Source organism: Equus asinus, chromosome 21 (assembly GCF_041296235.1).
Source record: "Equus asinus isolate D_3611 breed Donkey chromosome 21, EquAss-T2T_v2, whole genome shotgun sequence".
Taxonomy (NCBI): Eukaryota; Metazoa; Chordata; class Mammalia; order Perissodactyla; family Equidae; genus Equus; species Equus asinus.
In genome coordinates this window covers 69,099,150-69,122,804 of record NC_091810.1, presented here as the reverse complement: position 1 = coordinate 69,122,804, position 23,655 = coordinate 69,099,150, and the positions used below count along the sequence as shown (strand labels likewise).

General features: G+C 33.7%; 1 protein-coding gene across 2 annotated transcripts in view; it reads right to left on the bottom strand.

Moving 5' to 3' along the window:
• TOP2B (DNA topoisomerase II beta) overlaps positions 1-23,655 on the bottom strand; it is a 61,638-nt gene that overhangs the window by 28,643 nt on the left and 9,340 nt on the right. The window contains exons 2-17 of one of the 2 annotated variants that reach the window (XM_044755311.2): positions 22,456-22,611; positions 21,511-21,601; positions 20,099-20,162; positions 13,503-13,648; positions 12,531-12,628; positions 11,348-11,560; positions 7,619-7,792; positions 5,798-5,899; positions 5,577-5,714; positions 3,882-4,020; positions 3,393-3,550; positions 3,132-3,257; positions 2,077-2,187; positions 1,884-1,989; positions 498-607; positions 77-169 (exon numbers count right to left, since the gene is read on the bottom strand). In XM_044755311.2, the coding sequence (XP_044611246.1) occupies positions 77-169; positions 498-607; positions 1,884-1,989; positions 2,077-2,187; positions 3,132-3,257; positions 3,393-3,550; positions 3,882-4,020; positions 5,577-5,714; positions 5,798-5,899; positions 7,619-7,792; positions 11,348-11,560; positions 12,531-12,628; positions 13,503-13,648; positions 20,099-20,162; positions 21,511-21,601; positions 22,456-22,611 (2,025 nt within the window). Of the gene's footprint in view, positions 1-76; positions 170-497; positions 608-1,883; positions 1,990-2,076; positions 2,188-3,131; positions 3,258-3,392; positions 3,551-3,881; positions 4,021-5,576; positions 5,715-5,797; positions 5,900-7,618; positions 7,793-11,347; positions 11,561-12,530; positions 12,629-13,502; positions 13,649-20,098; positions 20,163-21,510; positions 21,602-22,455; positions 22,627-23,655 lie in introns of both variants that reach the window. The other variant, XM_044755310.2, reaches the window with a different exon arrangement.

The window sequence follows — 23,655 nt, the reverse complement described above, 5'->3', positions numbered from 1 at the left end:
AATACTGTCATTATTACTGCATGAATTTTAGTCTCCTTCTCTTTCTTCCCCCAGATCACCATTCTTTATGACTAACCTCTGGTAAGCCATGTAACCTACGCTGTCTCCGATCTTCCATAAAATTTGTTAACCATTCTTTTCTGTCATCAATCTTCTTCTTACTGAATGCCTGAAAGATTCCAGGTAGCAATTTCATACATTAAAAATAAAATGAATTTTATTATAAAATTAAAATTTATAAAGGCAAATAACTATTAATTTCTGGGAAATTAAGGTTTTTCCCAATGTACTTTTATTAAAAATACACTTGAACAAAGGTCTTTCATTAAAGAACTACAAAAGCAGGGCATAATCGAAGGGGTTGGGGGAGACACTAAGATTAACTAGTTTGGGCATTAGAATTCAAGAGACATCACAGAAAACCAAGACCAGGAAAAAATGTATGGCAGGTAAGGGGATGGATATTAGGAAAAGTTTTTGAAATTTAATTTTATTACCAAGGTAATGGCAGCATCATCTTCAGGACCAGCATATCTAAATAAGATGCGGTGCCTTTCCATATCAGCAAAGTATTCCTTTGCTTCTTTAGCTGTACTGGTACCCAATCCTGCACAATTTAAAAAATAAAAGTGAAAATAAGCCTCCCAGAGAAAGATAAATACTAGATGATCTCACCTATATGTAGAATCTAAAAAAGTCAAACTCACAAAGAGAGAGCAGAACAGTGGTTGCCAGGGGCTGGCGGGTAGGGGAAATGGGTCTGTCAAAGGGTACAAACTTTCAGTTATAAGATGAATAAGTTCTGGGCATCTAATGTACTGCATGGTGCCTACAGTTAATAATACTATACTACATACTTGAAAATTGCTAACAGAGTAGATTTTAAATGCTGTCTCCACAGAAAAAAAAGGTAACTATGTGAGGTGACAGATGTGTTAATTAATTTGATTATGGTCATCATTTCACAATGTATATGTATATCAAATCCTCATGTTGTACACCTCAAATACATACATTTTATTTGTCAATTATACTTCAATACAGCTGAAAAAAAATTTTTTAAGTGAATCATGAACATCAATGGCTGTTTAAAGTCATTAGGTAAAAAGCTGATGGACCAGTACCAACTGATCAATTTTAACAGACAAAGAAAAAACCAGATATTACATGCCTCCTGACATAAGTACACAATGCCAGCTATTAAACGTTTTTGCCACATAAATCTAATCCAAATCTGTTTGAGCCTCCAATTTAACTACCTGTTAACAGAAAATAAGAGAAACATGCTACATATTTAATGAAACTACAGCTATAATCAGCAAAGCCAGAATGTAGGAAATTATAAAGGACAAACAATCAACTTTTTGAATAAAATGCAAGGAAAAAATATGAAAAGGGTAACAATGTATTAAGATTTAAGAGACTCATCAACCCAATGCAATGTGCGGACCTCGTTTGGATCCTGACTCAAAAAAACACCCCACTATAAAAATAAACACTTTTAATACAGTCAGGAGAATTATAACACTGACTGAATATTTAAGGTTATTAAAGAAAGGTATTATAACAGTATTATTGACATTTTAAAAAAATTATTTTAGCAATATATAACGTCTGGAAGTTATTTCAAACTAATGGTGTGACAATGAGAAGAGTTTAGACAAAGCAAGATTGGCCATGAAATGGTGATTGTTTAAGTAGGTAGGAAGCCCATTATACTACTTTACTTTTATAAAATTTTCCATGACAATTCTTTAAATATCAGAAATAGCTGTTTTGAAGTCTAAAAGTGACAAACTTTCAAAATATTTTATAATACTTTCATAAAAATAAATTTATGTCAGCAGTAACTTCACAAAATTTAAGTATTTTAAAATACAAACCTTTGTAGTATTTTATTTTCCAGGCTTTCTGGTTTTCTATATGTTTCTTCCACTCATCAAATTCAGGAATACTGTAGAAGGAAAGTTCCTGCTTATTTTTGCTAGCCTAAGTTAATAAAAAAATAAATAAAAATTAGGTTTTTTTGCTATCCTTTAAGACAAAAGTATAAAAACATATTAAGGTAAATAGTACCTTTACAATAGGAGTAATGAACTCTTCAAGAAAACCATGCTTCAAAAGTGATGGCCAATTGTGATGGATGAAATTAATAAGCAGACCTTTTATGTGAGAACCATCTTGATCCTAAATAAATGTTAGTAAAGAATGATATAATAACTTTATGAAATATAATTACTTATATAACCAAATTTTAAAATGTTGAATGCAGCAAAGAGGCAAAATTCCACTCAAATTGTACAACTGCATTTTACAAAAGAGTAGGTATTATTCTTTAGATGATCACAGTAAAGACTTTTTCATTAAAATTCAAATAAAGAACATGGCTAGTGATAGACTGGATCATCCTGTCACTACAAAATATACTAACATTATATCTGTTTTATGGTTTACCCAGATTTCACCAAGAGAATGATTTACAGATAGAAATACATAAAACATGGTTATAATGCCATTTCACTGGGTAATGGAAGAAGAAATCCATGAAGTACAGGTATTAACAAGTCTTCTCTCGACATAAAAACTGCTAAATTTCCGCTTAAAACTAAATTGCAGCCTTTTCAGTTGATTTTCTCTACAAATGCTTTTCAAGTATACAAGAGACTAGCAGTTGGACGCATATGAAATTCTTCCTTTTCAATTTTCAAGTTCTTTCCTAATTACTGCTATTTTACTATTCAAGTCCTCCTAGTTTTTGGGCATCCCGAATTGTGCCGTCATATACAAATATTAACCATTATCCTATTGATTAATCTTTCTCACTTGTAAATTTCATCATTTCCTTCCTACTTATAGGTAAGCTTCAACCCCATAATACAACAGTGTGTTCTCCTCTTCTCATATTTATTGCACTTAAAAACATTTTTAAAATAACTAACCAAAAAGATGGTCACCCAGTAAATTAGACCATGTAAAAATGTGCTTCACACAAGCAGTGCCATTAAACACTGTTTTTTTCCCCTTTGATGTACAATCATTTGTATTATCTTAGAGCAAGTCTCATGAACCAAATATCAAAAGGACACTCTAAAAAAGATGAGTTTGAAATTTCTGGCAACTTTTAAACCAACCTGATCAGTCATAATCATAATCTTTCCATAGCGTAAAGTTTTCAGGGATTCTGCATCATCATAACTTTTCTTGTATTGTAGACCAACTATTTTAATAATATTGTTTATTTCTGCATTTTCCATGATCTGTATAAAAAGGAAAAAAATTTAAAGTATTTTAAAGTGCTGCAATATGCAAAAAGTGAGTCAGAATTTACATTAAAAAAATTCAACAATTTTAGTCAAGTATTAAAATGCAATATACATGTGACAGATATATACCTGTTTATGAGAAGCTTCCCGTACATTAAGAATTTTTCCCCTGAGTGGAAAGACTCCATATCTATCTCGCCCAATCACACCTAATCCAGACACAGCCAGCGATTTGGCAGAGTCTCCCTCCGTCAGTATCAGTGTACACTCCAGGGAATGTTTGCCACCTAAGAGAAATTAAAAATGATATATACTCCAAATTCCTCAATTTTACCAATGAGAAAAATGAAGCCAGAAAAATAATCACAATGATGATAGTGAAAGACTGTTAGAGTCATCATACATTGTGCTCAATACAGTTTAATTATTAAGCATATTTTATTGAATTCCTATCCCCTGAAAATTAGTAGTATGTGGTGCATGTGGCAATTTTAATGAAATAAAATTATACTCTGAACGTAAAATCCTATAGCCTCTCTATGTGAAAAATGAACATTTTCTATAACTGGAAAAATAAAAAATTAAATCAAAATCTTAAAAAAGAAATCTGAATCTTACCAGCATCATTAGCATCATCCAGTTTGGGAATACCTTTGATTTTACTGTACTTTACTGACGAACACTTCTTGTTCAGCTGAGTCTGAGCCTTAAATTTCACCCAGTTCAGGATACTTTCTACAATGCCACAGTTAGAGGCCTAAAAATCAAAGAATAATGATGTACAAACAAGCCACAAATTCATACACTTAGCTAAAATTAATGTAATACTTGTGCAGTATTAATGGAATCTTGTGCAGTTTTAAGGCAAAACAATAATGGTGATGATAATAACAATAACATATGCTGGTAAATTTTACTCTAACTATAGTAAAACTAACTCAGGCAGCTATACACGATGTTCCATTTACTGAAATACAAACACATGAAAAAAGGGTAACTTTCCGACATATGAAAAAAATTTTACTATAATAAACTCCATGAGAAACATATATAGCTTTTGTCACAAATTAATTTTATTAAAAACAACACAGTAACAGCTGATCCCCCCATGAATTTATTAGCTTGGAAATTCCAGATACTGACGTTTCTGCTATCTCTCAATACAAAAATGTGACTCTGGAATTCGCTATGACAAAAATATTTAACATGAAGGGAACATTAGGATAAACTCAAGAACTTAAGACTAATCCTATTCTTTAAAAAGTTTGTAATGAGGATTTCAACATTATATATTGTGTGTCACTCTGCAGTGAATCTACATCTGACAAGATGCTGACGCAAAAAGAAAAAAAGTGAAGCATCTCCAAGTTGCAGTTATTTATTTTTCATCATTCTAGGTAGTTTTTTGGGGTTTTTTTTGAGGAAGATTAGCCCCGAGCTAACCACTGCCAATCCTCCTCTTTTTGCTGTTCAAAGTACTATTTCTATAGGCCTTAAGCCAGAACCTAAAAAACAACTTTTGTTTTTGTTTGTGAGAACCTACCTTTGAAATTCCAATACTAGAATTTGATAAATATGTTTATCACAATTACACGATACTCCTCCACCAAATTATAACCTTCCAAAGAGGAGGGGCTGTGATTTATTAATCTTTACATTCCCAGTGCAAACATATTTAAAGGTACTCTAATATGCTTATTTAATATATATTTACTGATGGTATTACTGAACAAGGGAACTGAGGCAAATCTTGCTTTTATACAACAGATTATGAGAAGCTACTAGCAGCCGCACGGCTCAGTTATAAATCTAAGATTTATTATTTATTGTACTCTCACCTTGTTTCAGGAAGATTAAGGTGGCCTAAATAATATGTGCAAAGTAATATAAAATTTTAAAATATGTAGAATAGGGTAGATTTTAATCATACATATGTTACCGCAATTTCAAAAAAAACTATATAGCGGCAAAAATCAGCAGATGAGGTTGACATGAGTAGAAAAGATACAATCAGGAGTTCTATAAGGGCCTGTACATTTGTTGGAAGGAAATCTGGCTTTATAACGCCCAATGCAAAACACAATTAGTAACATGATTCCCTACCTTAATTCTTGGCAAAATAATCAATTGTTTTATGAAACAAAGTCCATCCTTTGAGGTTTTCAGAATTAAGTATATTACCCTGTAGTATGAGTATGCTTATACCCTTATATAAGTTAATATAAGAGAGAAAATAATCACAAATAGAATAAATCCAGAAAAGTACTTATCAATTCAATAAAAACACACTGAAAAATAACAAATTTTACCCACCGCTTTAAAAAATTTTTCTGACAGTTGGCATTTGGACCCAAAACTTTTGGGCTGCAGAGTCATGTTTTCCTTAGTCTGAGAATCAAAAGTTGGATTTTCAATAAGGCAGTTAATAAAAACCCATATATGGTTTTTCACCTGTTGAAAACATAGCAAAAGAAGGTCAATATCAGAACTGATATTACTTAATAATTCAACAGAATATATAAAGCATCACTTACTTGAAAAGGTTTCACGGATACACCAGCCTTGTTCTTTTTCTTAACTACTTCAATCAGTTTACTGACAACTTGATCTACTACATAATCCACATGTCGTCCACCCTACAGAGGAAAAAAAAACATAGAATCCAAAATCTTCTATAGTTAAGGCAGCAAAATACTTTCATATTCTTTTTTTTTTCTAGAACGAGCATTTCATCTTCACAACAACTTTGTGAAATCAGTATTATTAACCCTATTTTCCAGAGGAGTAATATGAGTCTCAGAATGGCAGAGTTGGCATTTAAAAAATAATGTCTTTTTGGCTGTAGAGCCAATAAGCCAACTCCATATAACTCCATACAAAGTAGAAACAATGGAATAAAAAAGATAGGGAAGTGAAAATGAATATTGATATGGTGGTGGTAATGACACTCACAGAATTTAAAGTTAGGGACTGTGGCAGCCATTGCCAGTTGTCCATCCAATATCCATTCTCCCCTTTTACTTTATTGATAAATCCAAAATTAACTTATTTTTAACTGGCAACATGTCCAATTAAAAAGCTTCACCAATTTAGACTCCCTTGCAACCAGAGGTAGCCACTTGAGCCAGTTCTAGCCAGAGATGTTAGCAGAGGTCTCCTGGATGGGGCCTCCAAGAAAACTACTGCATTCCTGACAAAAAGGGAGAGATTTAGTTGGCATATGCGTTTGCCCAAGCCCATTCTCTCTTCCTAGAACTTGGAGATGAGGCAAAGAGGTGCAGCAGGCATCTTAAAGGCATGAGAATGAAAGCCACATGTTAAGGGTGGCAGAAAAGAAAGCCAAAATGAGCATAGGTCCCTGATGACATTGTGGAGTCACAAACCAGACTAAGACTGCCTACCCCCAGTCCCATTATAAGATGAAAAATAAAACCTTCACATTTACACCACTGTATATTAGGTTTCTGTTACATAAAACAAAATGCAATCATAACTGATGTAGGATTTCTGTTGACTAGAGAAAGTGATGCCAGGTTATAAAAAACATTGAACATTAAAAAAAATAATAAGTTAAAACTTGAACAAGAGTGAGAAAGTGACAAATCACTCCTTTAGATTATTCTAGGATACATGTTATATTGTCTAATACTTCATTAAGATTAATGGATAAATGCTTTTAGATATGAAGAACTTCATTTGATTTTGAAATCCAAAAGCCTATAAAAGAGGGTTCAAACTCCTTAAAATGACAGCTAACACGTTCTACAATCTGAACCCCAAACAGACTTATATCCTATTATTCTTTACTTTACACTTTAAACTCAGAACACAGAATATGGAATTTGTTATCATTCTAGATTTCATAAAATACAACTGTGGGGCCTAGTGGTTAAGTTTGGTGCACTCCGCTTCAGCAGCCTGGGTTCCCTGGTTCACATCCTAGGCACAGACCTACACCACTTGTCAGCCATGCTGTGGTGAGTCATACAAAATAGAGGAAGACTGGCACAGATGTTAGCTCAGGGCGAATCTTCCTCAAACAAAAAGAGGAAGACTGGCAAAAGATGTTAGCTCAGGGCCAATCTTGCTCACCAAAAAAATAATAAAAATAATAAAATAAATACAAATATATTCAACTATAAACAATAATCATATAAACTTATTTCTCAATTGATTATTTAAATAAATTGTAAGACAGCTATTTCATAGAAAATAAGCTTTCAGTTTTATAAGTCAATTTTGATTTCACAAAAGCAAGATTTGGGTTTTTTTTGTTGTTACTGTTGTTTATTTGGTTGTTTTTAATGAAGCATTGTTCCACCACTGCCTTGGAAACAAAGAATTAGCATACTTACTTTTGTTGTTGCAATACTATTTACAAAGCTGATTTGCTGGAATCCTTTTTCACTCAATGTGAGACAAACATCCCATCTTTCATTTGCAAGTTCATGAATAACTTTCAGGGCCACTCCAGTTTCATCCAATTTATCTTTCACATAAAGATCTACATAACTGCGAAATCCATTTACCTATTAATTTGAAAAACAAAAACAATAAATAATTAACCTTATATTGGCAGCTCAACTAGGTGAATGCCATCATGTACTTTCATACTGATACCAGCTCAGTACAAGGTTGATATAAGGGAAGTCATATTGTAGACAAGAAACCATATTGCAAGCTGGATATGCACCCTCCAAGAGATGTACATGCTGTGTAGATTTTATGGCCACTCCCAGCTGTGATAAGTCAATAACTTTGTTCTTTTGAGTTCCTTAGGATTGTGCTGATCCCCAGGCAGAGACTCTATGCTGACAGCCACCATCAATGACAAAAGAAAGATCTGGATATAGGGCGTTGCTCCAGTCTCTCATGCATATCCAGTAAAAGAGAAGATTATCAGGAACAGCTCTTACTCTGCAGATATAAACCTTCATGATTTCCCCTATTCTACTCCTTGATCCTTGCCTTTTAAAAAGGAATTCATTTCCATATGTATTGATAAAGAAAGGTTATGAAAGGACAGCTGCACAGGTAAATTATTAGAAAATCTTTCAAAAGTTTAAGTTTTTAAAATGACAAAGTGACTTCCAGTTTGAGTTCAGACATGTGGAAGGCTGGAAAAAAAACCAGAAGCTTCTGCCCTTACAAGAAAACAACTGTTCAGACAATAAACTGATTTTTCATGAACACTCAAAAAATTGAGATCATAGGACAGCTGGCCATCCTAAGTCTGAAGAGAGACAGGTACCTGTAGGAAGACATAGAATCTAAGCATTTTGCTTAACTGGAGTAGAAGCTGCCTAATGTCATATAAGCCAGTAGGAACACTAAGCCAGAAGTGTTGACAAATTGCTATTGGACAAGTGTGGACTAGTCTAAGTGTGTGAAGCACCTGAGGGCTGTCATCATAAAGGGTTCCTACTCTTTTGCAGGCTTTTCCTCCAGGAATCCCAGCAGGTTCTCACAGGGAAGATCAGAGAGGATTTAGAAGAAGTTCCCCCCATGGCGCTGGCTGGAGGAGGAAAACAGCAGCCACTGGGAATTCCACCCAGACCCATCTCCCTTACCAAAAAAAAAGCTTAATTTGCAGGGGTAAGGATACTGCTGGAGAGCACTGGTAAAATTTTACTGTAGCTGGAACAAAGTAATTCTGCCCAGCCCCACCTGATCCCACCCCCATCTCATTTTTAAGTTATAAAGAAAAATAAAAGGCTTATTCTACAGGACAGGGATCCTCAAGGATACTGAATAAGAACTCTGATGCAGCTAGGGGGAAGAGAATAGAGGGTGGAGGAAAAATCTCCACCTCTAGAGGAGGGGTAGAAATCCTTGTGAAGATCAAACTCCTGAGACACAAGGCCCACTGTGCACTCAAAAGTCTGAGACCCAATCAGACAGGAGAGTCTCTCACAACCTACCCCCATGCTAACAGGCCTCCAATAACAACAGTGGGTTTCAGCTGGAAGAGCTGCAGGAGACAGACCCTCCTTGTGGGACAGCTCAAAGGGAAGGCTCAAACCAAAGAGGGAAGAAAAACAAGGAAGAATTTGGAGTCTCTGGTGCCCATACCAACAACAAACCTCAAAACCAGTAAAGTACAGCAACAACAAACTGCAAACACAGCCCACTTCCTGTAAAGATCAACATAAATCCTCATACTAAAGCCAATCTACTCCATATTTGCTACCCTATACAACACAGCTTATTTTCAACAAAAACTTACCAGGCATAAAAAAAGGTAAGAAAAAACACTGTCTGAAAAGACAAAGCAATCATCAGAACCAGATTCAGATACATCACAGATGTTTTAATTATCAGATAGGGCATTTAAAATAACTATGATTTATATATTAAAGGCTCTAATGGAAAAGGTAGACAGCACGCAACTTTAGAAGAGAGATGGAAGCTATAAGAAAGAACCAAATGGAAATACTAGAAATCAAAAACAGTAGAAGATATGAAGAACACCTTCTGCAGGCTCATCAGTAGACTTGACACAGTAGAGAAAAAGATCAGTGAACTTGAAAATAGGGGAATAGAATTAAATAAAGTGAAACACAACGAGAAAACAGAGTGAATAAAGCAGAGAAAAACCTCCAAGATCTTGGGACAATACCAAACAGTATAACATAACACACACTTGGAACACCAAAGGGAAAAGAAAGAGCAGCACAGCAGAAATATTTGAAGAAATAATGGTCAAAAATTTTCCAAAATTACTGACAGACACCAAACAATAGATCCAAGAAGCTCAGAAAACACCAAACAGAATAAATGCAAAAAAACAAAAAACAAAAGAAATACATAAACACCTAAGCATATCATACTCAAACCAAAGCCAAAGAGAAGATCTTCAAGGCAGCCAGAGGAAAAGAAACACTTTATCAGCAGAGGAAGGATATGAACTACAGTAGACATTGCATCAGAAACCACTCAAGCAAGAAGACAGCTGAGTGACATCTTTAAAGTGTTGGGGGAAAAGCCCCAAAACTGCCAATCCATAATTCTATATCCAGTGAAATTCTATACCCTTTGAAAGTGAAGGAAAATACAGATTCTCTCAGATAAACAGAAACTGAAGGAATTTATTGCCAGCAGACCTACAAGAAATGTTAAAGGAAGATCTCCAGGCAGAAAGAATATGATTAAGATCAGAAACTTAGATCAACACCAAGAAATTAAGAGCACTGGAAATGGAATAAATGAAGGTAAAATGTAACCGTTTATTTTTTATTTCTTTTTTTTTTTTGCTGAGGAAGATTAGCCCAGAGCTAACATCTGTTGTCAATCTTCTTCTTTTTGTGCTTGAGGAAGATGAGCCCTAAGCTAACATCTACACCGACCTTCTTCCACTTTATATGTGGGTCGCCACCACAGCATGGCTGATGAGTGGTGTAGGTCTGCCCCCGGGATCTAAATCACAAACCTGCACACCAAACTTAACCACTGTGCCGTAGGGCCAGCCCCTATTGTATTTTTAATTGCTCTAAAAGATAACTGACTTCTTAAGGCATTAATAAGAAGGTCACCAATCGTGGAAAAATTTTTGCCATCCTTTTTTCAACTATTTCTTCTGCCTTATCCTGTTTCTTCTTCTTCTGGTATTTATAGCATATGTAAAAGTGAAATGTATGATGACAATGACACAAGGGATGGGAGGGACAACCTGGGGATTATACTGTCATAAAGTCTTTTCACTACACATGAAGTGATAAATTATTTGAGGGTGGACTCAAACCATTTACAAATGTATATTATAAACCTTAGGGCAACCACTAAAAAAGTCTTAAAAAGAGGTATAATAAGTAAACAGAGGAGATAAAATGGAATCATAAAAAAATGCTTTAAAAAGACAGAGAAGGAAGAATAAGAGAAAAAAAGAAACAAAGAACAAATACAATGAATAGAAAATAGCTAGCAAGTTGGTAAATTTCAATCCAAATATATCAATGGTCACTTTAAATGTGAATCATCTAAACACACTAGTTGAAAGAGATTATGAGATTAGATTTAAAAAGAAAGATCTAACCATAAACTGTCTACAAAATAACAAAGCATTAACTATTTTAGAAGACACTTACAGGCAATTTCTTTCCATTAAACATGACCTTGACCCCTTTGCAAGAACCAGCCAAATCATAAGCTCTTCTGGTCATAAGGGCTACAATATCCTTGTCAAGTTTTTCCATTTTAAATTTGGACAGATCTGGTTGGAATGTTATGCACGTGTAGTCTTCACCATCAAAATGTTTAATTTTGGCTTCAGAAGTCTTCATCATATTATTCATCCATGTCTTTAAAAGAAAAAATATTCAAATATTTCTATAATGCTTCTACATTTTATAATACATAAAGACTCAGCTCATGAAATACATTTGCTTACCACAACTATATCAATTTTCCAGCTTAACAAATCAAATCTTTGAAACTGATAATATTAGAGATGAAAAAATTTTCAATACTATTATAATAATCTCACGTTGAAAATAAGCAAAACGAACTGCACAACTTTATGCACTGTTCGTAAAATATCTTTCAAATTCTTCAACATGATCATGCAGAATTTTACAAAAATAAATAGGTATGATGCTCTTCCTGACAAAATTATTTTAGCTTATGTAAAATTCCAACTATTTTCAAAGGCCTACAGAGTAAAATAAGTTAAAATTTTGAAATATGAATTTGAGGGGCCAGCCCAGTGGCGCAGCAGTTAACTGCGCACATTCTGCTTCAGCGGCCCGGGGTTCACCAGTTCAGATCCCGGGTGCAGACATGGCACTGCTTGGCAAGCCATGCTGTGGTAGGCGTCCCACATATAAAGTAGAGGAAGATGAGCATGGATGTTAGCTCAGGGCCAGTCTTCCTCAGCAAAAACAGGAGGATTGGCAGTAGTTAGCTCAGGGCTAATCTTCCTCAAAAAAAAAATCTTAAAAAAAAAAGAAATATGAATTTGAGGAATCAATGAGGAATTTTTCATACATGTTAAGTGGATGCATTTCAACTAGTCTATGAAGTTCAGGACATCTTCACTAACGCTTAACAAGGTTGAAGGAAACAGCTGTTAAAGCATTTTGTTTTAAGGGAATGGGAGAAAGACAGGCTTATTTAAAATCTCCTAGGCATTCTGAAGTCTTTTTACTCTGATGTCTTGCTTAACGCTTAGGAAGAAAAAGTTATATAGGTATCATTGCAATTTACCTAAGGTTCTATTATCTTGGCAAAGCAACAACATACGATTAAAAAAAATAGACATTTCTATCATACCTGCTTAAAACTATGTTTGTATTCTTTGCAAGCAGTCTCTACTGTAAACTTTGTACTGAAAATATTACAAAGTTTTGCACCATAACCATTACGACCACCTGTAAGAACATTAAACATGAAAAGTTTAACGAAAGTGATTTTAAGGTAACTTTGTTAACTTACCTACCATAGGGCAGGGTTTTGCAACACAGTTCCACTTATTTGCATAATCTTAACAATCATCAGTTGAACATTTTAGAGTACAGATTTTTTTATTTAATGAAAAATGCAATTAAGATTTAGCACATATAGTAACATAACTAAAATACACATTTTGTAGATTCATTATCTTCACCACAATTTGAAAAGAATTAAGCTTGATATTTCCTATAATCCAGTAAGTTTATGTGAGTATGAAATGTGAGCTTTCTATCAAAGTCACTTTTCTATTATAAAATCTTAATCCTAGAGCCTCAGTTCTGGAAAAAAACAAAAAAAACTGATCAACCTACTTGGGCAATGTAAGTAAGTAGGAAAACACCTGGTTTTGGTCAAAGTACTTTCAACTGTATTTACAGTCTAGATTTGCAATCTTGACTTTCTTAAAGAAAACAGTTGAAAGTAATTTAATTGCTACCAAAAGACATGGTGCTTATGTAAGAACAAATTCTCATATGCAGGAATCACACATCTTACTTTCACCAGTACTCTAATTCAACACTCACACTGTCAGCCAGGTTAGCGTTCCAGGAGTTCTAGCATAAGTAGATGTACTATCACAGGTAAGCTTTTAAAATGTCTCTGCAGGCTATAATCAAGACAATACTTATACACAACAGTTTTTTATAGATATTAATTCTGAAAAGGATTTTCTCACAACAAAACTACACAGGTTTCCTTTTCTATAATATTTTATATAGGAATAGTAGGAGACTTTATTTTAGGAGAACAATATTCTTCAATAAAAATTCTAATCAGCCATTTAGACTTTACCTGTTACTTTTTTCTCATCATCGTCATAGTTACTGGATGTTAAAAGCTGTCCAAAAATTAATGCAGGAACATAAACTTTCTCTACTTTGTGTTCTACTACCGGAATGCCTTTCCCATTATTCCAAATGCTTATAATGTTAGATTCACTGTAAACAAACAAGCAGAGTTTAGAGCTTAAAATAGTTTAATGATACATTAATTTCCAAAAATTGAAAGTTATCCAGAATAAGCCTGAGTGATTATAAGCAAAACTCCAGCCATTTCCAACTGGAAGACACTCACTCATCTTTCAAGAAAATACTTACTGAGGACACACTTTTCTATCCCCGAGACATAACTCAAATTAGGATCATTAAGACCTGCAAGTAATACTGCAAAATTTCTCAGGAAAAGAAACTCTTCTCAACCTCTCAGAAAATAGTAAAAACGGTGAAGTTTTTACAAGAAGTCAGCTATAGACTTTGTTTTCTTTTCATATACATTAGCCATGATCTTCCTTCTATCACTATACCACCTGTGAGCTACCAGCTCCGCAGAGGCAGCAGCCATTGCCATTCTCATTTCCTACATGACTGCTGCAGCAGTACAGATGGAAAAGGACAAACAGTCTGAAATGTATTCCATTCCCAGTCTAAATGTTAAGAGGCTGTTAGTATTGTTACAGTCATTGTCATAAACTAATTTTAATGGTTTCTTGGTTTTTTTTTTAAAATTAGCCCTGAGCTAACATCTGCTGCCAATCCTCCTCTTTTTTCTGAGGAAGACTGGCCCTGAGCTAATATCCGCGCCCATCTTCCTCTACTTTATATGTGGGACGCCTACCACAGCATGGCTTGCCAAGCGGTGCCATGTCTGCACCTGGGATCCGAACCGGCAAACCCCAGGCCGCCCAAGTGGAACGTGTGCACTTCGCCACTGCACCACCGGGCCGGCCCCTAATGGTTTTTTAATATGCAGATATTACCTATGTTAGGTCTCTTAGGTTTTTCTATCATAAAACCATCCATTTCAGCCCTGAATGTTACGGAGTATACGCTCCTACATCTAATAGCAACTTGACATAGGCAGCAGTCCTGATGGAAAATTTTGCCCACCCTACTGTTTTGAGTAATATATACTATGATGCCTTTACCCATTGAAGAATCAATTTGCAAAGAAACACAGATTCATAACCAACACTGAGAATTGGCTTAAAAAGCTACTATTTGCCAACCTGATTCACAATTATTCTTAGACACACTGTTTCATTCAGACATACATACCTTAATCTCTTAAGAGTTATTAGAAGCAGTTACTAGAACTTAAAAAACTATTATAAAAGCCAAAATGAAAATCAAAGACCCAGGGGGAAATTAATTAGTTAAAACAAAAAACTAAAAACAGAGAAACTAGCAAATAACTTTTGATACATTTTTTTCCCCAAATCAGCAACCAACTTTTCTTGCCCTCACTCTCTAATATAGGTTCAACTCTCCGAATCTCCTAGGCTCAAATTTTGCTATCACTTTTTATTCATATCTACTGATCATTCTTTAGAGTCATCAGTCATCAAGACTTATTAGTTTGTCCTATCTATTTATTTCATATCAGTATCAGTCCTTCCTTCATTCCAAATGCCAGTATATGAGCCTAGATAGACTAATATGTCTTTAAGTACTGATTACTGCAACAGTATCCTTGCTAGCCACTCCCCTTAAATATATCCTGCATGATGATGAGAGACTTACTACAGCTTTCCTAACACTATTTCTTGCTCCAGAACACAGTAGTTCCACATTTTCTATAAAATCAAGCTTAAAAGTGCTCTACTACATGTTTAAGGCCCATTATCCATATTCCTACTTATAGTCAAATTTAATTGCCACTATTCTGCAACATGCATCCTATTTTCCCTTCAGGTCAGTTTCATTACTTGTCCATGTTTATTTCCAATTCTTGGTCTTTCCCTTGCCTACGATGTCTTTTTCCTCTCTTTGTCCAGCCAAATTTTACTCTAACTTCAAGGGCCAGTTTATGACTTGAGTTCTCCATTGCCTTTTACCCAGACTATAATGATGTTTTCCAACCCTCCTTATATTCAGACTAGCAAAAAAATCTAAATTATTTACTGGGGACCTCAGAAGATAATTAGGTTAGCTAACTTGTGGGCAAACACTCTCTACAGAATAAACAGCTGAATATTTAAGTATGCAACAGTTTCAAATTGCCTATTGTACTTTCACTTGTGTGTCTTATCTCTAGAGGTAAAAACAGTGGGCCTTAGAAACAGAGGCCACTACTTTTTTAGACTTCCAAAGAGTTCCAAGCTTAGGCTTAAAACCTATAATTTATTAAGTACATATTTTCTAAAGAAACTTCATGGAGCTTAAAACTAATAGAAAAGAATTCTGAAGGAAATAAAGAAAGGCAATGAATGGAAAATTACAGATCTTAAACACTTCAGAATGGCACAAAAGTCAATATACTCACGAGAAAACCTTTAAAAGTTTTTTCATTCTTTTTAGCATATATAGTACTATAATTAAGATAGGCATTTTATAAATTCATTATCTTCATCACAGTTTCAAAAAACAATAAGGCTTGATATCTCCTACATTCAGTAAACCTATATGAGTATGAAATTTGAACTTTCTATCAAAGTCACCTCTCTACTACAAAATTTCAATCTATATCACTTCCCAGATCTGGTATTTATTTCTGTAATCTCTAAACAATGATTCAGAATCCTATAACTATTTTTTGCTTCATTGATAATCTTCACAGAAACATTAGGAAAAAGAATACTGTATTTGAATAAGCTACAAATAAAGTTTCAAAATAATTAAAGCTAAAAAGAAACCTGGAAAACAATCTAAATACCCAATATTCATCAACTGGAAAGAGGTTACATAAATTATGATATATTGACATAATAAAATTCTTAGGAATGGTTAAAAAGAATTAAGTAGATCTATATAAATCAATAAGAAAGACTGTCCATAATATGTCAAATAAAAATAGAAAGATATAAAATAGTATATATATTATAATCTCTAATTAAATAGTACATATATTATATATATTTTAGTATGTGTGTATTAGTTTTTGAAAGCTACAATTTTAAGAGTTTCAACCCTGAATCAGCAAGAATACTTAAGCCAGAGAAATAGTGAGAACCTTGGTCAATGTGCTTGCCACGTTTGTTTGTTTTTAACCAGACAGATGACAGCATAAGTTGTTTCAATGCTAACCATAACATTATATTATTTAATGAGTTTTGAGCTCCCCTGTAAGAAGTTGCTTCAAATTCTCTTTCTAAAAATCTGTCCAAATTCTGCATGGCATCCCTTGCTAATCTATTCCTATGCCTTTTACAAACATGGCTGTTTACTTAAATTTTATCCCCACATCACAGAGTACACTTGAAAAAGAAAGAATAAGAGCTAAGCTATGCTGTATATCCTCTACACCTTAACCCATTAACAATCAAAACTTAACCTCCCCTTTAAACAAAGAGTGTACACATATACACAAAGAAAAATAAAAATCTGCTATACAAAAATGTTAAAAAGAATGAAACTGGAAGGATATCAAAAATGGACAGGAGAGAAAACTGGGTCAATGGAATAAACAACATAACAGCACTTTTTCCCATTTGAATTCTGCTTCTAAAACGGCTTCTTAAATTAGAAATCTAACTTACACAACAATTACATATCTGAAATAAAATTCATTTAAAAAACAACATTAATTTTGTAATATATGTACTAAAGAAAAAATAAAGAATGACTTTATGGGAGGAAATTCACAAAAGATAAAATGCTACGGTTAAAATTCAGAAATAAAATACAAATAAATAATAAAATATAAGGATCAGCAACATCTCCCAAAATGCTTATCCACTGTCAATTTTAAATATACATTATACATATTTCAATAAAAGCAAGAGAAAGATTCAATTGTCTCTCATCAATGATCTGTAAACAAAAAAAGTAAAATAGGGAAACAGGTTAAAAATATACTACCCTCACCCTTTCCTCCTTGTAGTAGATGACTGTGAATTTTTGCTTTATATTGAAATAAAAGAACTTTCTAGCTGAAGTAGTTAAAATAACATAGAGATAAATAAGAAAAAAGCAACTGATATGAGCGTCACTAACAACCAAATAAACTGAGTTGTAGTTCTATGTCACTCTTATGCCCATACAAAAAGGTTTGTTGATTTTTGAAAAGAAAGTCAGAAAGCAATAAAGGCACTAGTTACATAGACTTTTCGTCCAGAATCTGTAATAAACTTAAAGGTAAAGCAGATCACTGAGAGCCATTATTTGGTCTATAGTGTTGTTTTATAGCTCACTTCTTAATCATTTTGTTATGATGGGATTCTATGTAAGCTGTTTTTTAAGTCCATGTTGTTGGATTAACGTGACCAAAACAATAAGGATAAAAGAATCAAACAATTGTAATCATGTTCATCAAAAATGGGGGCTGGCCTCGTGGCCAAGTGGTTAAGTTCACGCACTCTGCTACAGCAGCCCAGGGTCTCGCCAGTTCAGATCCTGGGCATGGACACGGCACCACTCGTCAGGCCACGTTGAGGTGGTGTCCCACATGCCACAACTAGAAGGACCCACAACTAAAATATACAACTATGTACCGGGGGCTTTGGGGAGAAAAAGGAAAAATAAAATCTTAAAAAAAAAAAGTATTTAAGGAAAGCCCCTTCTTCCTTAATTTTCGATCAGAATCTTTCAATTCTGAATTTTAAAGATACCAAACATTCAACACCTATTACTCCTCACTAGCTCTCCTAAAACATAATAAATGATATTGTTTTAACTGAAAATTTACTCAATAGGGAGGAAAAGGAATCTTGACAGCTAAAACTTCCTTAAAACTATCTTAAATTTCTGCATAAGAGGTAACTTAGATGGCCAACAGGCATACGAAAAGATGAGGGAAATGCAAATCAAAACTACAATGAGGTATCATCTCACTCTGGTAAGAATGGCTATAATTTACAAGACAGGAAACAACAAGTGTTGGAGAGGATGTGGAGAGAAGGGAACCCTGCACGCTGCTGGTGGGAGTGCAAACTGGTGCAGCCACTAAGGAAAGAAGTATGGAGTATCCTCAGAAAATTAAGAATAGATCTACCATATGATCCAGCCATCCCAGTGCTGGGTATTTATCCAAAGAACTTTAAAACACAAAGGCATAAAGATACATGCACCCCTATGTTCATTGCAGCATTATTCACAATAGCCACGACTTGGAAGCAACCTAGGTGCCCATCAAGGGAAGAATGGATAAAGAAGACATGGTATATATACACGATGGAATACTACTCAGCCATAAGAAATTATGAAATCCAACCATTTGTGACAACATGGATGGACGTTGAGGGTATTATGTTAAGTGAAATAAGTCAGAGGGAGAAAATCAAATACCATATGATCTCACTCATAAGTAGAAGATAAAAACAACAACAAACAAACACATAGCAACAGAGGTTGGATCGGTGGTTACCAGAGGGGAAAGGGGGAGGGCAAAAGGGGTGATGTGAAGTGATGGACTATAATTAGTTTTTGGGTGGTGAACATGATGTAATCTACACAGAATTTGAAATATATTATGATGTACATCTGAAAGCTATATAATGTTATAATCCAATGTTACTGCAACAAAATAAAATAAAATAAAAAAATAAAAGAGGTAACTTAAAAGTGTCCTATGTACCTTACCATATAAATTCTCAAGTATGTATTCAGTATAGAACGGATCCAAATGAAAAATCCAGAACTTCAAGAGCATACTTATGTGGTAACATTTTAATATAAGATACAGTTAACTTCATGATGTAACCAAATATAAATTATATTTTCATTATATCATTAATCTCAACCATGCCATTTGAAATTAGATTATTGACAGTAAAGCTATAACTGAATTGTTAAATTTTCATGTTAGAGAAAAATCTTAAACTCGTGCTAAATTACTATTAAATTATAAAGGATAAATGTAATATTTTACAAAAGGCATGCTGGTAAAAACATAAATGTAACAACTATATTTCTAACTTAAAACTTTATTATTTTCACTCTCCCTCAGTCCTCCAGAAAAATTACCATACTGAGATCTAATTAGCTCAATTAGCTGGTATATATTCTATAATACTGGCAATTCCTAATTTACAATGTTGTAAATAATGGAAAAGTCCAAATGCTGGTCATGAAAAGTAAATTTAACCCACAACATAACAGGAATAGTACTAGCAATAGGCCTTAGCTTTGAGTCCCAAAACAAAGTAAGAAAGAAAAGATCGAGTGATTACTTGAGCAGCTGAAACAGTGTCCACAGCATCAAAGAAAGAGAAAAATGGTCTCCAAGAGCTCCCATAAGGACATATTTTAGGGAAAAAGATCATGAATGACAGAAGAAACTATGAGAGTATAGTATTCCGGCTAATGGAAGCAAACATAACAAGGTCTCAAGCAACAGGGAAACTAAGGAGTAATAACTGTATATATTATTCATTTGAGGAATATTCATAAGTTGGGAACTATCTTATAATAAAACAACTTAGCATAAAAAAATTAAACTTGAAATATACTTACGGATCAATAGAAACTTTAATACAGGTCATGTTCTTATCCCTCTGTTTATTGTCAGCTGCATTAACTACAAAATTAAATATTTCAATGAGTAATAAAATATATAAAGTTATATAAATAAATACATGGACACAACTGCATGTGCATCACTACTTAATATCAACATTTACACATATGATAATAGTTAATGAAAAGAATTACTGCTAACTTCTAAAACAGAACCTTATTTTCCAAATAATATTTTTAAATTTTATATTACATCAATTACTTTTATGTTTTCTACCATAAAACAAGAGGGGGGAGTTGATTTTGTGATATATAAAAAGAAATAAATCAAAACAAACGTGCAGTTTACAACTCCCTAGTCCAGATCTAAAAGTAAAAACTTGGGTTGAATTATTTTTTATCTTGGTAACAAATAACTACTTTCCCTTGATCTCCTTTATAAACTAGTGATTTTATAGACAGATGGAGTTGAAATCAGTTATTTTTGAATTAGAAAGGCAAAGTCTTTAGAATCCTTAGAAATCAAAATTCTAAATCCTACGCATTATAACTGATAATAATATATTTGCATACATTAACCACTACTTCAGTAAAATTTGAACACAAGCTAGCTATCAAACTGAACTTTAATCAAAGAAGGAATATGTTCCTGATAAACACTGTGTAACCTAAAAGTAAAATTGAGTGGATAATTGGGAGGCAAGAGTAAAAGTAACCAGTTTTATTCTCCTGTTCTTTTCCCAAAGACCAACCAGAAGAAGCTCAGAGAGACCCACACAACCCTGCTGTCTAGGAAACCTCAATCGGCACTGATGAGATGGCAGAGCACAGAGTCTCTAGAAAGTCCTTGGCTAAAAACATTTCTAAAGTGCAAGCATTCCCTAGGAGCCAATTAGGCATCCGCACTGCATTGTGATTTAATTAATCATGTGATTTGAAGAGAACAGAGATCATTTAGAGCAATGGTTGTTAAACTTAGCTGCCCAACAGAAATACCTGATTTGTTGGTGAAAAAAACAATTTTACATGTCTCACCTCAAACTCACTAATTCTGCAAGGATCAGATCCTGTAATCTCTATTTTTAACATGCCCCCTCCCCCAGGCGACTAGGATGCTAGCAACCTCAGATGACTGCACATACAGGACCACAGACCAACTTTGGGATTACTGATCAAATACAACACATTCGTTTTACAGATGAACAAATTGAAACACAAAGATAGGATGTGAAGAGATATGAAAATATTACAGCAAGTGATATATAAATTTTCTGAAGAACATTTATATTCAGTATAAAAGCCAGAGATATGCCTTTAAAATTTATACTGTAACTCTGCCTTTATATATATAGGGACATTATAATGACATCAATAGAAACAGATACATTAAACCTTAAGCAAGTACTCACCCAAAATCTCATCAAAGATCTTGTATAAACCTGGCACAAAGGTAACCTCTCTGCAATTCATTCCTACATCTTCATCATACACCCACATTAGCTGCATTGAGAGAAAAATTCAAAAGGACTTATGTAAGCAAAAAGTGTTTAGCATCAGTTCTACATAGTATAAACCGACATCTGTCATTTACTCTGTAAATAATTAGACCTTCAAAGTATAAAAAACATATACTACTTAAGTTGTAGTCAACCTCTCTGCATTCACATTCAGTTTACATAGCCTCAAAATTGAGAAATTGTTCCTTTTGTATCAAATGCGTAGTCTTATTCATACGTAGTCAGGTTTAATATAAGTCACCAAAAGAATTGTTAAAAACAGTATTTAAAATAGAAAAAAACCCAAAAATATCTTATATTTGCTTTCTACTTTTACTTCATGTTTTATATTTTTCTATAGTATAAGGAGCACAGAGTAAAATAATATAAACACAGCATGACTTGGAGTCAAAGAGACCTAGCTTTGAATCCCAGCTCTTACAAGTTGAGAGATCTAAGCAAGTTATTTAAATTTATTTAAACTTCGGTTGCCTCATCTATACATGCAGATAACAGTACCTACTTCCCCAAATTGTTAGAATCAAACAAGATAATGTGTGTAAGCCAAGTCCATTGTAAGCATTAAACAACAGTCATTAGTGTGTATGTATAAATTCTAGAATTTAAAGTAAACCACAGCATGAACATAAGGACTTTAAAAAAGTTCATAGCACCATTTTACTCTATACTTCTTACCTCTGATGGTTTTTACCTCTCTTAGATCCCTGTCCCTACTTTGTTGATGATGACAGAGACATGAAATTATGTACTTACAAAGCACATAATCACAAAACTTCTATTAAAAAGTAGATATAGATACACATCTCCTAATTTCAATAAAATTTAATAAGTAATTACCTGTGTCAATGGCTCCACTGAACCAATGTATGTATCAGGACGAAGGAGAATATGTTCAAGTTGTGTCTTTTTCTGATACACTCTCTCAACAGACAACTTCTTTGAAGGATCATTTTTGTTTGCAGTTTCTAACTCTTCTTTTCTTGCAGCATTGTTCTGATCAAAAAGAGTCTAAAATTAACCAAAAAATCAAATTTAAATAACCTACCAAGGGGTAAACTAAAATGTATATGGACACATGACATAGACTTTCTTTTTAACAACAAAATGATCTTTCAGGCTCACTGATTTCTAAGTCCTAAAGAGAACCCAGGTCTATTTATTGACAGTCTAGTTCTTTCTATAATATAGTGTGAAACTGCAGTTCTGACTGAGCCCAAAAAGTAGGTACGTATAGTCACCAAAATAGCTAGAACAGCCTACGTATCTATTCAATCCAGAAATACAAACATTTTCCAATTCTTTAAGATATCAAGTTAATTTTTGTAGTCCTCAAAACTTTCCAAGAAATGAGAGTTCTGTTCAGATTGTATGCTCACAATGACTGAACCTGGCTTGCTACAGGGCTCCCAAAAGCTTCCAGATGTAAGTTCCCTGCCATTAAGCTACTGAAGATTATAGTAAAAAGTGGGCAAGAGTAACCTACACAAACTAGTAATCTACATAGTTAGTATACACTGATATGGCTGAGAATACTAAGCATTGTTTATGAAATCTCAAAGTTTACACTTTTGCAGATCATGCCAGTAATTCCTTACATAGCAGCACTAGGTGCCTTACTATTAAGGCACTCTATGATTCCAGTTTCTCTGCCAGTTCCAAGGAGGCAGAAGTTGGTAATCCTAATTCTAACCATTCCTATTGCATATAAGAATCCCAAACTCAAATTCTCAAGGTAACCTTTTCTTATTCTTATATGTTCATAGCAATAAGATGTCTTGTACTGTAGTAATTGCACTAAATATTCTACGTTGAATAAAAATTAACAATATGCCCTTAAAAATAATCAATCACCAAAAGCATTCTAACTAAATTTTCATTAAAGTTTGATAAAATTGAAAATTTATGATTTAAGTTCATTTGTAATTTATTTTACTGTCTTAATTTGTGTGGATAATTTACCAAAGTATTTATACTAATAAATAATTCCAGCACCCAATTACACAGGTATCTAAGAAATCAGAGCAACATTTTCATTCC